The following is a 16,319-nucleotide window of genomic DNA, read 5'->3' as shown; positions in this document are numbered from 1 at the left end:
AACCAAAATGTAATTTCTAAAATAAAAACGCAGCAGAAATTTGCCGGAATATAATTCCCCCATTCGACGTCTCTTTTTTTAACTGTGACATTCTAGAAATTCACCATTTTGTGCTGTGTTATCAGTTTTAAGTAAAATAAAGCTTCCTCGCAAAGGCAGTAAATATGTGGGCTGTGGGGGGTTAGTGGGCGAAAAGCGTAACCCACAGAGGGTGCAAATTGCCCCAGATCACCGTTTTGTCCAAATGCAGAGGGGTGGGGGAAGCACAAGCTGAGTGGTGTGCCACCAACGCGCTTCATCATTTCCCATCCTCACTCCCCAGTTCCCGGGGGTCTCAATGCCAATTGCAGACCCAGCTTGTGTGGCTGGCGGTCCGCGAAAACATTCCGGACTCGGAAACGTAGCGGTGTTCGCGGCTGTGACGCTGCTGTCAAGCGATTGATCAAAAACAGACTTACATCCTGGGGGATGAGGATCTCGGTTTTATCCGCTTCGCTCTCTGCCTTTTCCGGCTTCTGCCCCAGAGCTGCGGGGAGAGAGATTTTCACCATTTTCTCCTTTTAGAAAAACTCTCTCGCTCGTTCTTCAAATCGTATGTTTTCCCCCAAAATAAATGAACAATGTCGCCAGCTGTCTGCGCTTCCTGCTTCTGATTCTGCCCTTTCGGTTTCCCTCCTTTGGCTTCCGGAAGTTTCAGGGTTTGTGTGTGTGCGTGGAAAGGGAACGCCTTTTGTGTTCATTTTCTTAGCTTGGCATGAGACGGAAGGTGCTGAACTTGCTTTTCTCCCGCTAGTTGCTTTCATATATATGTTCAAGAGGAACGTATTTTTTTTGCAAATACCACTTTCTTTATTTCAGACAACAAAGCAGTATTAAATTTCAAAACTTCCTTGTGTGCTCAAAATGGAAGATGCGAGTGGTGGGAAGTCGGTTTTCAAACAGAGGTGCTAACATTTGTTGATTTGGAAATATTGAATATTTATTACTTTGCAGTATTAGTCCACCGTATCCTGTGTTGTTGTAATAGGTTATCAGTTTAGGTGCAACATTGAAAAAAAATCAAAGCAGCCCATTAGCTAGTGTTTAACCCATATGGGTATCTAAAGAACCAGAATGAGCCCAAGGAGAAGCACAGTCAGCTTCGAATACATAGGGCCAAGGAGAGACTTCACCTTTCAGTGATAGCCTTTTGCTTTTAATTCGTGATTCTGCCTCTTATAGATTTACATCTGTAAACTGTATCCCTAATTGTGATTGTTTTTCCATTGCGATGAAAGCTTTTCTTTGGTACTGGTTTCTCCCCAGTCCAGAGTACACCGCTTCCCGTGGCTTAAGTTAAAGGATGGAGAACTCTGCCAGTTCTACAAAAACCAGCCCCCCCCGGGGGGGGGGGGGGGGGGGGGGAGGGCAGAAGAATGGAAATAGAGAGAATACAAACGCCTTCATTCATGAATGAAAATTCCTGTGGTGATTGTAGGTCTGACCCTTGAAGGCAGCATAGTAGAAGAGAGTCACCTGGCTCTCACACCAGAAGGTACAGTCCCCTCTCACGCACAATCACCCAGCAGCCACTAAGCATGTAAGAACTGGAGCAAGGCAGCCTTAGCCACATTACCTTGTAACTGATTTCTCTTTATCAATACTTTTTGTTTCAAACAAAACCTGCAGTGTTTTGACAGCGCCCGATAGCTCCACCACCCTGAACTGAATAATTCTTAAAAAGAGGGGACCATGGAAAACACAGACACCCACAACCGCTGACGACAGTAGAACAGACAGTTCTAGTGAACCGAGCAAAGAAAAACGAGTCAACCCTTGCAGAGAAATTGTGATCAAGAAAAGTAACTTGGCCTACTACTACAGGCAGCATGACATGCATGGTTAACTTGTGAATTGAACCAAGATATACTATAAATGCTACTGTGTTATCATGATAGCAAAAATCGTTTTGACGACTTGTTTTTGGCCTAAAGTGAATTAAAAAAAACAGCGGCTACAAGATGAGAACATGCAGTTCGCGTACTAAATTATATTACAAAATCCACTGGCTGAACATTGAGTAATAGTGATAGACTGACCATAACACAGTTTGCTTGAGAAAATTATCAGTAATGGTGAATCTGAAATCTAAAGCAGATAGAAACAAATCAGGACAACATTTCTGTGGTGTGGTCACATGAACTGGTTAAACGAGCTGAGATTGTAATGTTTTTCTCTGAACGCTTTGGTGAAGAATTATCAGATTGGAACTATCTGGCTGACGTGCAGCAAGATATCTGGAGGGTTGAGTTCCACTGTTGTGAACAAAAGTCGGAAAACCGCCATGAGTCATCTTATGTACTCAAATATAATTGAATCAGGTGAAAGCACCAATTTTTGCAAAAGATTGAATTAAATGAATGAATAATTAAAGGTTAAGTAGGATTTTAGTTCAGAAGGCTGGACATTACAAGCTACAAAAAAAGGGTCAAATTTTACTGGAACAATACATGGTTGCTAATGCGTAAAGCAACTAGCAAATTCAGGGATAAATGTTGTATGATTAATTGCCAATCTCCAGAATTTGCTAGCGATAAAGACATTCTCTTGACCTTAGTCCCCCTATGATTTATTATGCAATTCCACAAATTAACCATTAAAATTAGCAATTAATAGCACAAATACCCCAATGATGTGTTAATTGTTGGTGCACTGCCATTAGTCTGCATCAGGTGTCAATGTTACACTTGTGCAGTTGTCTGCATGGCTGTCATTTTTATAGCAATGACCAGCAGGTTCATGTATGGCCATTATAGTCTGGAAATGCAAACATTACAGCACTAGGCTGCATGAGGTTAATACATTCTACTGAAGGGAAGCACTCTCTAATGTTGTGGTTGACCCACGGTTTCTGTATCTCCAGCTCCGGAGCCTCTTCCCCTTAACCCAGGTTGGTCACCAGGAACAAGCAATGGAGCTGCAAAACAGAATTGCATTATAAAACTAAATTCAGCACTGAGCCAAAGGAGATATTAGGTCAGATGATGAAAAACTTGGTCAAAGATGTTAATTTAAAGGAGGACAGCAAGGTACAGGAACTGTAGAGGGAATTCCAGGTGCTTGGGGCCTAACAACTAAAAGGCATAGCCACAAGTGGAGGATGAATTAAAATTACGACACAGACGGGGCCAGAACTAGATGAGCACAGATATATGTTTCTATTAATTCTGTCTCTCTCTGCAGATGCCTGCGGGTTAGCTCAGCATTTCCCGCATAATGTTTTTATTTCAGATTTTCAACATTTATAGTGCTTTACTTTTGGAACAATTTAAACTATTCCCTTTCATTCCTACTTAGTTAATTCTGAGAGATCTAAAAATCAACACATTAAATATTTATCTTCTGTCTTTTCGTCTCAAAGAAATTGTCATCAAAATAAGTCAATTAATGGCGGCTGATCATTGTCTATCTCTTAACAATACAACTTAAATCAAAGGGCAAATGTACAGTTAAAAGCAATATCTCAGTCTTGTGTTGCACCACTCCACCCGTTAGCTTTGTAAAAATGGCATTTTGCTGCCTGGCTCACCATCAGCATGTACTAAATATAATGGGAATAGTTGTGTTTGCACAGTATATACAAAGACGACATTCATCGACAAATGAAAGAAGCATGATTCAGTCGTTAGAACAGTAGGAAATTTTAATTATCCAAAAATAAATCAGTAGAGAATGTGTTGAAAAACGGTTTTCTTGGATTAAAAAAGTTACTCCCAACAGGGAAGCACAGACTTAGTAAGGTCTGGGTAATTAGACACCAAATCTAAGGGAGCATGGGGAAGCAGTGACCACTACATAATGCAAATTGAGAAAAAGAAAAAAAATGTATTTTTGAAAAAATACATACCGTGATGAAAAAGACATTGCCCAAATTAAGTGAAAAAAACTGGGAAATAGCATGACACTGGGAAATAGTAAATGATTGAGATATTTAAACAGAGGCTTAACGGGTAAAAATCACATGTTCCAATTACAAAATATACTGAAGGCCAGGATCCGACGGATCAATAGGTGAATTCGATCAAATCTTAAAACAGAAGAAGTGCTTGCAGTGCATATAATGATAGTAAAAATACAGAAAGCGACAAAAAACGTTAACGGGGCTAACAGCAAGTATGAGAGAAAATAAGCAAAATCCATTAAAAAGGTTTTCTATGGGTATTTTAGTATCATGACAGTATCTCCATTCTTAGCATTACTAATAGATTAAAGTGACAAAGCATGCATTGGAAAAATGAGGTGGAAACAGACAAATACTTTGCCTCAACATTCACAGATGAGGTAGATATTTAAATTGTAAACCAATTAAAAGTGGGTGTCAAGTACAGCTGGTTAGGGATACCGTCCGGAGACAATTATTTCAAGTAGTTACACAACGTAGTTAAAACAAATCGCTACAGCCTGATGGCTTGCAACCAGTTATCTTGAGAAGATGCAGCAGCTCCAACAATAATTTTCCAAAATTCTGTAGGTAGCAAAATTGTTTGAGAACTGTAGGCTTAAAATGTGGCTTCCCTTTTCAAAAAAAAGTATAGCCAGTTCGCCTTATTTCAGTTATTGGTAAATAATCACTAAAAACAGGATGAAATTACTAAGCAACTGGAACCACAAGCACTAATCAGGACGAGCTAGAACATTTACTTTAAACCTTTGTTTAGATTGTATGGTGTGCTGAGGTGTTGAAAGCTAAGATTGAAATTACTGAAAATAGCAGAATACTGCAATTTTAAATTAACACAAGGGCTCCCTCCTCTGGAAACTGTGGTCTTCAGCTGATAATCAAGCTTCATAAGCAGATTGGTAACAAGTACAGCATTTGATTTTTCTTTAAAAAAACTTGCATTTTTATAGCACCTTTTAACATAGAAAATGTCTCAAGGCAATATGGAGGTGCAAGAGAGAAGAACAAGAGTAGGTAAAAATCAGACTTATTTTTATCATCTTAATGGAAATCTAATATTTGGTCTCTTTTTGGTCTGATATCAAAATGTGAACGGTTTCAGAAACAGGAGAGAAAACTGGCCAGAGGATTGAATTAATGTCACAAAATCCCAACCAGCCCTTTGTGATTGAAATGTTAACTTTTAGCATAAATGTAATCATTCAATATTTAACATATTAGAAAGTGTTGAAATTACTACATCACCCTCCCCCCAAAAAAGTGATTTTCAATGTCACTTTAGCACAAATTCAATAGGACAAAATGGAAATTGTATACGCATAGAAGTAAGAAAAGATGCTTAGACCCCAAGTAGAACCATTCTACTTGCTATTACATTTTTGTCATGCTTTATATTAAAGAAAAACCTGATATAGCTGCTGAACTGTTTTGCCTCACTCCTTTTGTGAAACCCCAGATTCTCTTCTTTTGAAAGGTATCCCTTTAAACCCCAAAAGAAACTAAAAATTTGAAAGTGGGGAGGTAATAATTGATATTCTTGGATATGACATCATGTCAGTAGTTACAAATGGCTGAAGTTGCTAAGAAAACTGGTGGTATCCAGTCTGAACAGATAGTTTAGAACAGTGTGTAGATCCATCTTTTATTTGGCAATAAGAATAAAATACAACACCAGACACTTGTAAAGCCACGTATAAGCAAGCTTAGAGACCGACTCTTGAGAGCAATATGAACTCAGGCGTGCTAAAGAGCTGAGTATTTGTACTGACAGCAGACCATGAACATTGTGTAGAGGTTGACCAGTTAAAAAGGAACTCTGGAAATCTGCATCTTGAGGTCTGTTATGAGCAATGAGCCTGGTGAGCATCAACTCTATTCAGGCACCTGATAGAATATGCATGCCAGTGACAGGTTTAAGCTTGAGAGAGGAGAGATACAAAAATGTCCAGAGGGGCAATTTTTTTTCCCCCACTGAGGGTGGTGTGTCTGGAACAAGCTGCCAGAGGCAGTAGTAGGCAGGTACAATTTTGACTTTTAAAAACATTTAGATAGTTACATGGATAAGATGTAAAGAGAGAGATATAGACCAAAAGCAGACAATTGAGACTAGCTTCAGGGTTAAACAACAGGCAGCATGGATAAGTTGGGCCGAAGGGCCTGTTTCTAAGTTGTAAACTTCTATGACTAAGTGACTCGAGGGCCATACCCATTAAGTGGAAAAGTGAGATCCTTGAGAGAGAGATTTGGAAAGATAGATTGCACATGGTATCACGTTTGTGCAGGAAGTGATGAATGTATTTGTAACTACACAAGAATTCTTTGTTGCTAAGTCCTGTTTAACACTGCCCCATTTAATGTTGTTTTGCACTTTAACATTAACTTCTCAATGGATGCCTGTAATCTCAATGAAGTGCCCACCCCAAAGTCCCTTAAGTGCAGCCTCTCCTTCCCCTCTTAACCCCCCCGCCCCCTGAACGTTGTCGCCTCCTGTCCTCCACTCCCCTACCCACGTGCTGATCAAACCTTCCACTTCCTGACCCACCCTCTCCTGAATCTAGGTTACCATTTGAAGATCCAAATCCAGGCCAAAGCAGCTGCTCCAATGTGAAGCACAGGTCTCAATAGTGCATTCATGTCAAGCTGGGGCTGCTACAATCCATGTTTATTTCGAATACTCCTGCAATGCAGCTGATCTCCTTGTGGTCAAGAGTATTAAAAAATGGATTGTAGCAGCTCCTGTTTGGCACTTCTGCACCATTGGCACCAAACTCCCATAACACTGGAGCTCCAGCTTTAAATCTTTTCATTAGGAACACATGCCCAGGATAAGGAAACAACAACAGCATCAGGGAAGGGAGATGCCACAGCTTGGAGATTTTGAGGAAGAGAGCGGGGGGGGTGCAGAGAAGCAGGGACTACACAACAACCAAGAGGAGCAGAGAGATGGTTCAGGAAGCAGGGTGTATGGCAAATTGATAAAGGTTATTTCACTTACCAATGGAGGAAATTAGCAATATAAAAAACTGCTGAGGATATAATAATTTTTTTTGATTTTAAAGTCCTTCAGAACCCAATTACAGTTTCAATAGATTCCTGTGGGAACCAATGTTTCACAAAGTTGTTTCACTTGAGTTGTGATTTTCAGGAAATCAAACCGTAACTAGGAATTGGTTTATTACAGGAAAAGTTAAACAAGTGATACCTTATCCATCGGTTTTCTTCCCCCTCACTGTGGAGATTCCTTACGTTTTGGTATCACTCTCCGGGCATTGAAAATTGGCCTATACTGTACTAGGTTTGATAGTGACTTTTCTGAAACTTTTTACTGTCACAGAAAATTAATGATATTTATTACAATACAGTCACCTTCTCAACCATATTTAGCACTATGCCCATAATAGGCTTAGGTTCAGACATTTTAATGACAGATTGTAGTTGACTTCAACTTGGAGGCTTTGTGGTTCTGCCATGAAAAATATATTTTTTGTACAATGGTGCAAAGTGAGTTGAGTAATACTGCGTTCTTACGATTGTTTTCCAGTGTTCTTATTCAGTACTAGCTTGGGGTCAGCTGATAAGAGTTATTGTACAAATATAAACCTTGAATATAAACATTCATGTAGTTCAATGCTGCAGACTGAAGGAATCGAAATGCTTAGGTAGAAGCTTAGGTATCATGTACTTATCTTCTAATCTAATGCAGAAAATTAAATTATAAAAAATATAATCGTTAGCAGTGGAGAGAAGGTGCACTCGACACATTCCTGGGAAAAGGCACTTGTCTTATGAAGGTTGAACAGGTTGGGCCTATACCCGTTGGAGTTTGGGAAAATGAGGCATGTGATCTTATTGAAACTTGCAAGATCCTGAGAGAACATGATAGGAAGCTTTCTGGTAGCCACTTTTTTTTTTAGGGAAACTAGAATGACAGGACTCAAAAGGTCTGCCTATTAAGACAGATGTGAAGGATTATCTGTATGTACAATTCTCTTGCCCAGAAAGCAGTGGAGACTAGGTTACTGAATTTATTAAAGGCTAAACTGGATATATTTTGAACAGACAAGGGAGTCAAGGGCTATTGGGGAGGGGAGGAAAGGAAAGAAAGGAGGCGGAAAAGACAGGAAAATAAAGAGATTATAAGCAGATCAACTACTTATTTACCAAATGGTGGAGCAGGCTCAAAAAGGCCAAATGACCTTCCAAGTCCTAAGAATCTCTGAAAATAGTGGTCAAGATTTTGCAATCAGTGGCAAAGGGACCATGCTTACCATTGATTTGAGAAAACTTCACAAGCTAGCTTTAGGATATCAATTCCAATTTGATGCCATCTAAAATCCTGGCATCCATCCAGCAGGCTGAGCAGCCAGATTAAGAAGAGTTCTCAGACATCAAATTGTGACAAAAGCATTTTCACTTTTTAATCATTTTATAGAAAATAATGATTAGCCCATAGTCATGGGATTAATTTAATTGAAGTGTCAAATATAAAAGGTAAAAATTTTAAAATGTGGAATTTTATAATTAGTAGGAATGACATTCCACATTTAAAAACAGTAGTAATTCACATTCAGTAACATGGTTAAAAAGTTTAGTTCCAACAAGGATTTTTTTTAAAGAAAGGTTTTCGGAGCAAGTATTGGTCATAAGTTGCACACCTTCAAAAACTGCATCAGCACACCCTGTAGAAGAGCATGGCATCATTCACAGCAACTTAAATCTACTGAACTGCACTTGTGCAGCTGTCAGTTTCATACAGTAAAGATGGTGGAGCTTGACAGTTTTACTGTCATTATGACAAATTCTGGGTTGTAGTAACCTTCTGTTTGTTAATGGAAGCATGTAGAATTTTTAATGCAGCCTGAGAGATAATACCAAAATGGTCTCAAAAAAGTGCCCTTGTTGAATTTCAGTCTCAAAATGTCCAAATCAGCTACTTTGCTTCAATGTCATCTAGTGACAATCTGATTCTTATTCCACATCATACCTTAAATTGGAAGCAATCCTTTCTTCAACTAAAGGAAACTGCTTGGAAAGAGGCTGAAAATTGAGACAAATGTACACATTAGATATTCAAGGCTGCTGACAGCTCTTCAGTATTCAAAATTGCAGTTTAGCAATGACTGAACTGCAGTCTTCTCCAAACAATACACATCTTTAAATCTCAAAAATAAACACAAACATTTGTACATTTAAATCAAAATTTATTTGCATCCTTGGGGCCAGACTTTCTGACATTAAATGTTGTTTTCTAGGGAGACAGGACATGTTTAGCAAGATCTGCTATCTTAAAGCAGTCCTAATTATTCAAAAACTGTGTTCACATCCTGTAGAAATCTCTGAGGGGGCAATGTTTCATAGTACTTGAAGATTCCAGTGCAGCAGTTCCATACAACCCAAGTTTGCAGCATCATTCGGGTATATATGGCTTACAAACGACACAGCTTACAAGTGTTCTAACCATACTCATGCTATGGTTGAAATGTTCATATATTTGGCATCTTCCTAAAGTGACCTCATGCTTTAATTTCCAACCCAATTATAGTCAGGATTGCACAGCATATTATTACTCAACAATACATAGATTCCAATTCTCAATACGATGACATACTTGCAAAACAGACAGTGCAATAACCAAAAGCTTTTTGCTGAGTTACGTAGCTATCAAGTGATGCATTAGTTACAGGAAAATAATCCCATAGGGCATTTTCAATGAAACAAAAATAACCGGTTCTAGATAGTGAGAATTGTACACGTATCCTTAACAAGTTTGTACTTGCATGAACAGGGGCAGCTAAAACTGCACATTATACTGACAGTGAATGATATTATACTGACAGTGAATGCAGAGCTAGGTAACCAGGTGTCAAACGGAAGGAGTAAAGATGTGAGAAGGTTAAGCTAAGCGCTGGGCTTTGTCAACTCCTCAGCTATTGAAACAGTGATATTACTTGCCTTTGGTCAAGTTGTTAAAATATTTTGATATGGTTTAATGGACAATGAATGCAATTCTGACAGTTACACCACAGGAATTTAAAATATTGAATATTTGTTTGATATGGCCAACTTCACATCAGTGAATCCCAATGAAATAGGTCTACAATTAGTATAAAAAGGTCACTCCACCACTTAACATGCAATTGTCATCAGGTGAAAGCAAGTAAGAGTCCAGGTTGTTTTATAAATATTCTTAAAACTAGCTTTGAAAAAGCATGTGGGGGTAGTTTATATTGACATCTAGGTTGTTAAATGTGCATCATTCACAATATACAACTGAAAAGTATCACCTTATCAGAAAACACTACAAGCAAAGATGTTCTTGAAAATTACACTCATTTTCTTCAAACGTATTCTGACTTAATAAATGTGGAACCCTGCCACACTGGAATCTAAAGCTCAAGTACATTTCAAGGCAAGATCGGAAAATTATCAACTGGATTGAAATGAAACAGCAATACATTTATTAGTAGCTACCATTTTGTTTGGTAAGTTTATATTAAGGACACATAAGCAAAGAACCTTGCTGCAGGCTTACTTAAGCCAATTTTTAAAAAAGTCCCAATGCTTAACTGAATGTGTAGGGCTCACTATCGGTGAACATAAATCCAGTCTCTTGGGGGGTTCCAGTTTATACATTAGCCTATCCTGATCACAGCAGCCCATTAGCAAATAGCATAAATACAGAATTGGCTTCAGAATGCTGTTCTATTGCAAATATTCATCAGCAATTTCATGTGATCAGCAGAAATATTCAAACAACATCAGCATTCATATGCAAAACTCAATATTAAGTAAATAGTTAGACTAATACAATAACATTCTTCCGCTGTACAAATTAATCATTTTTAGAACTGAGCGGCCTAAGAGTTATGTACAAGGAACCAGCAAATCCCTCTAATGAAATGCAGAGTTTCAATGCTAATTCCAAAACAAAAAAATAGGAATTAAAATTAACATAACTAAAACCTGTCTGAATGTGTATGTACTTTCAATTCTTGTAAATCAAACAGCCTGCAAAATCTATAAATCAATGAATGGCCTATGTACATTCTTTTTCACCGAGAGCAACCCCTTCCCAACAGATTAATTCTCCCGAAAGTTACTTAGTACATTAAGGGAAATAATCACACCCCTTGAAAAAAACTTCTCATCTACAATTCTTTGCCAGCATTCAGAATTGTGTACAACTATGCAAAGAAATCTAGCTTTTAACACTACATTCTGCAATTAAGGAAGGGGAGACGCAGTACTTCATCTTTCCATTTTATCACCAATAAATTTCCTGGTTTTTAGAAAAGATGTCACAGGTGGAACACACAATCCACTGGGAAATCTGCCTGCAAAGCACAAGGGGAAAAAAATCTGTCACAACACTGCAGGCTGGATTTCTCTACAGCAGTTGCGCATAGCTTTGCAGCTTAGAAAGAGAATTTTATCCAGTATTTGATTTCTCTCCCCAACCCACATTAAGGTTTGAGTTTGCTTTTAAACCATTTTGTGAGCAAATGCTAGTAAGTGACTTGTGAAAACATACACCATAGAAAAATGTTTCCAGCTAAATTAAATCACAAGTAATGCACCACATCCATAGAGAGAAAAAAAAATCGATATGGAGATTCAGCACTTTAATCCTTATGATTATGGTGTATGTTTTTAAAATGTTAACGCAGATCAAAGCCATGACCAACTTACAGCAGTTTGCAAGTGGATTAAAAACCAGGCATGCAATCTCAGTTTTACTGTTGTTTTCCTTCCTTTATCAACCCATTCTAATTTCTAAAAACCTGCTTACATAAACCATGTACCCTCTTCACCATAAGGTGGTCTTTACACTGAAGTTACTTTTTTGTCATTGAAATAGACAAAGTCCATGTTGTGCTCTAATACGCAGGAAAGCAGCAGCTAAATTTCATCTTTGACTTCAAAACAAAAAAAAACAAATAAACCGTTCACTGGACAGCAGATTAGCAGTAATCCATAAGAATCGAAAAAGGGTGCTTGATGTTCAATAATAGACAGCAGTCGCTTAAATTCTGTTCTGTTTTATAACACAGCTTTAGGATTCTTGGGGTGCCGGTCTCTTTAGATCTCTGATTTGTTTGACCAAGTAAGTCTTCTCATCATTGAATTGTTCATCTTCGGTCCTGTCATTCTGGAACTTGCTGAGAAACTCTATCAGTTTGGTCTGGTTTTTCAGCAAGATATCCAGAATTGGCTGAGTCTTGTTTGGATTGGCCACAAACACCTAGAGAGAGAATACACAGCTCACATCTTTGTAGGACCATCTTTTCAAACAGTGTGTGGATACAGACTTAAAAAGATGAACTGTAACACAACATCAACGTAAACACTAAATTTTATTTTTGGGTGGCAAAGAACACTGTTGAATTAGGTAGACATTCCTCAAAGTACTCATCTAACAATATTAGGCATGCTTGTAAACAGTTTAAATATCTCTAGTTCAGTGCTAAAGCAAAAACTAGCTTCTGTACAACATTCAGTGAATATGGAATTATTTTATTAAGAAATGAATATAACTAAGGCAATTCTAGCCTAACTTTCCTGTATGGGAACTGTGATCAGCCAAAATTGGAAGTGAAATTATGATGTATAACACCAATCAACTCCATGGAGTGCAGCATGGAGATAGGTATTGCACCATATTCCATGGGATTTACATTTAGTGAATTAGGCTAGAAAAGCCCCTCTGTGTACCCGGAGAATTGAGTGCAGTTGCATATTAAGAGTCCACAATCAAAGCAAAGACTCAAGGGGTGGAACAGGCCTTGCCTCCACATTAGTATTAACCTCCTACCAATCTACCATCTTTAGAAACAAGGTTTTTGACATGCTGAAGAATTCTACATTTTTCATGGCCCACTTATAAAACCTTCTACTGCTAACCACAAGTATACCTCCAAACATGTCTAGGTCATGAGATCAATTCAACAGATTGGATTTTGCCAGTTTCTGAGAAAGCTGTCAATGAAAAAAGCCATAAATGTGTGGCAACGCATAGAACCCCTACAGTGCAGAAGCAGGCCATTCAGCCCATCGAGGTTCACCAGGGTTAGATGTTTGGAATTAAACAAACAACAAAATTTCATCCAAGTTATTCAATTCCAGTGGAAATTCTAAACCTTTATATTTTTAATTTAGACCCAAAAAGTGTCATAAATCCTGGAGTGGGATTTCAATTTGTGACCTTTCACCACAGGTAAATTACCACTGAGCAAATCTGACACTTAACCAAGGCACTATTACATCTTTCACCTTACAACTACATATGTCCAAATTCCTGCAGATACGTTACATGTCCTAATACCTTAAATACATGGAAGGCCTCAAACTGAATGTTACGGCTTTTGTCTCGCAGCAGATTCATCATCAACTTCAAGTTCTCTGGTTTGCTGATATACTTCGTCATTATGGTGAAATTGTGTCTATCGAGTAGAAGTTCGCCAAGTAACTAAATAACAGAATATTCAAGTTGTCATTTTACATAACTTAATAGAAATTACATTGAAGCCTTTTTAATGCTTTTCTGCATTTGCAAAGTATAACAGTCAAAACTCATTACAATCTGAACTTAAAGCTACAGCAAGAGAAAAACAGCATTATAGCAAAGAAATAAATTTCTGTTTTGCTGCAAGTCTGCAAGGCAACAACCTTCAGCTGAGCTGATCAAATCCAATTACAGATTAAAAAATGAATTTAAACTTCACCACAGACAAAAATGGATTCAAGGGTACGTTCAATTAACACAAGCAATCTGAAGGGCAATCATTTTTACTGTTGTGGACAATTGTGATCATCTTTCCATGCCATCTTCCCTTCAGATAACACCATCGCTTGCCATTGTTGCTGATAGAAAATATGCCCTCAGCATTTTATCTTGGCAACTGCTTCCTCCAAATTCCTCAGCCTCCCAATGCTAGTAATTTAAACGTGAAGTGCTGGGTAGGTAATAAAGTAACTAGCCATAGTCCATGAAGGGCATACATAGGCACTTCGCTCCATTAAAAGACAATTAGTTAGAATATAGTTTCAGGAGCATGTCCTCAAGTTTTGGACAAGGCAAGAATGCCAGCTTTCAAGAGCACAGTAAGAAGTCTGACAACACCAGGTTTAAGTCCAACCGATTTATTTGATAGTAAACTCACAAGCTTGAAGCTAACCTCTTTGTCAGGTGAATTCATTCAAAGAGGTTAACCTCGAAAGCTTGAGAGTTTACTATCAAATAAATCGGTTGGACTTAAATCTGGTGTTGTCAGACTTCTTACTGTGTTTAGACCAGTCCAACGCCGGCATCTCCACATCATAGCAGCTTTCAAGAACTATAGCTGGTACTGGGTTCGAATCAGTGCCATTGGCATCATTCTGCACCACAATCTATCTAGTCAACTGAACTCATCTGCCCCAGAGTGATGGGTAGAAACCCGGTAATACTTCGAATTACTTTTCCCAAGGAACTAAATGCATTGTACCAGCCCTTTCTAACTTGGTGGAATGTGATCTTTCAGCGCCTTCCTTCCATTTTTCCAAATTCAGAATCAATTTTATTGCCATTTTGTTCCCCACTCCATCAATGAGAAAGCAGAACTGCTCTCAACGCTACTAAATCAGCAACTGTCAGGAATATCCTGAAAAGATGCAACTTACTTATGAGGTCAGAGACTTTTAATGATTAATTAGGTGGACATCCTACTTCCCTCCTAAATGTCACTCAGATTGCTATAATCTGTTACAGTGGGTGAGTGAAACTTGTATTATGCCTTGCAAAAAGCACCCAAAACTATCGTATATAATTTCTATCTATGCAAATAGGAATTGTTTAACAAGGACAAAAGGAACATCTGAACTGTATAAATTAATCAGTACTGGTCATGGTTGCCATACTAGCTTGATGTGATGCTGTTATGGTCAGGGTGCTGATAAACAGAACTGGAAAGATTAACTATCGAGATAATCCAACATCGCAAACATGAGCTTTTCAACCTTTGAGATCACCTTACAATTATCATTACTGATTAAAATCAATAACTTCAGCAGGTGCAACTTCAAATATCACAGTTTAATTAGGTTAGGTAACTTGTGTTTGTAAGAATAAAATGGTATTAAAAGTATTACACCATTTTGGTTCTTTGCATCACCTACCAACTTTGAGAAATGTAGGCACATGAGTCTTGGGGCAAGGAATTCAAACCAACCTTGAAATCAAATCAAAATACTGGCCCTGGGAGTAGCTGTGGTAATTTCAGAGCCTGAATGAAATATGCAATAGCTAATATAAATCTGCAAACAAGATGTTTAACAAATATTTTCAGTATCTGAACTGTTACACTAACGATATTAGTGTGAAGCACAAGATGATTATGACATTTGATAAAGTTTCCATTTTGCACATCTTAAAATGCTCTGCTTAAAACTACATATCTGAATTACCTTCAGTGACTGTCTTTTTGTGACATAATTTTCTGAATGGAGTAACTTCTCGTATTCGCTGAAGAACTACAAGAAAGTTATCGACAATTACTCTTCCAGATCAGTTTTCAAATTTTCAGAACTAAACTGTAGTACAAACTGTTGGCTGTACATAATCTCCCAAAGTATCATACACGTAGTACACAACTTGGAGATTATTTGCATGCATACACTCGTACACAGTCATTCTTCAGTTGAAAAATATGCAGAAAATTGTACCTCAACCCAACTGCAATTTAATTTTTTGAAACTTTATATTCTTCTGTACAGTTTTAACTAACATTCCTGCCAAGATCTGGTACATCTGAGAATGTGCTTATTTTATGCACAGCTTATGAAAACAATCTTTCAAATTCTGGATCAATTGAATATTAACAGATGTCAAAATAAATGAGTATTATGTAATAACACTATTTTCTTCCCCTTAACACTTGCTTCTCCTCACCAAATTGAATTACATATACATTAGGAAGTCAAATACAGCCATTGCATAGTGTGTTCAATGACAATAAATTCAATTAATTTAGTTTATGGTCAAATTTGAATCTACAATAGAAGTGCAACTCAAAAAAGGTGTACATAATGGGAATCAGCAATAAACCAGTAAAAATAGGACATTGTTTCAAGAAAGAAATATAAAAGGACATCTGTGAATTTCAACATTTTCCAATTCTTCAACATTATAATCTTGGGATTCTATTTTGGAATAGAAGTAACAGATAATATATTTTTTAATCATAAAGCTCCAATACAAGGTACAAGAACAGAAACAAAGAAGAGTCACTAGAGGGCACTCCAGTGTAATAATTCTAGGAACTATTTGAACCAACCTTCAAATTCAAGATATATTCTGTTGTAATCATCAGCCTACAAATAGGTGGATATACTTAGCATTTGA

The 16,319-nt window shown here is 37.7% G+C and overlaps 2 protein-coding genes across 2 annotated transcripts in view; both read right to left on the bottom strand.

Moving 5' to 3' along the window:
- Nucleotides 1–695, bottom strand: part of itm2cb (integral membrane protein 2Cb) — a 51,306-nt gene extending 50,611 nt beyond the window's left edge. Inside the window, exon 1 of the mRNA XM_080185560.1 lies at nucleotides 459–695. Within this exon, the coding sequence (XP_080041686.1) occupies nucleotides 459–551 (93 nt within the window). The 5' untranslated portion in view covers nucleotides 552–695. The remainder of the gene's footprint in view (nucleotides 1–458) is intronic.
- Nucleotides 696–9,120: 8,425 nt separating this feature from the next.
- Nucleotides 9,121–16,319, bottom strand: part of cab39 (calcium binding protein 39) — a 68,027-nt gene continuing 60,828 nt past the window's right edge. The window contains exons 7-9 of the mRNA XM_080185559.1: nucleotides 15,383–15,448; nucleotides 13,263–13,406; nucleotides 9,121–12,182 (exon numbers count right to left, since the gene is read on the bottom strand). Coding sequence (XP_080041685.1) covers nucleotides 11,994–12,182; nucleotides 13,263–13,406; nucleotides 15,383–15,448 — 399 coding nt within the window. The 3' untranslated portion in view covers nucleotides 9,121–11,993. The remainder of the gene's footprint in view (nucleotides 12,183–13,262; nucleotides 13,407–15,382; nucleotides 15,449–16,319) is intronic.

Source organism: Carcharhinus amblyrhynchos, chromosome 3 (genome assembly GCF_965287045.1).
Source record: "Carcharhinus amblyrhynchos chromosome 3, sCarAmb.v2.hapA, whole genome shotgun sequence".
Classification (NCBI taxonomy): domain Eukaryota; kingdom Metazoa; phylum Chordata; class Chondrichthyes; order Carcharhiniformes; family Carcharhinidae; genus Carcharhinus; species Carcharhinus amblyrhynchos.
Note: the sequence above shows the minus strand (reverse complement) of the source record. Positions and strands in the feature narration are given on the sequence as shown.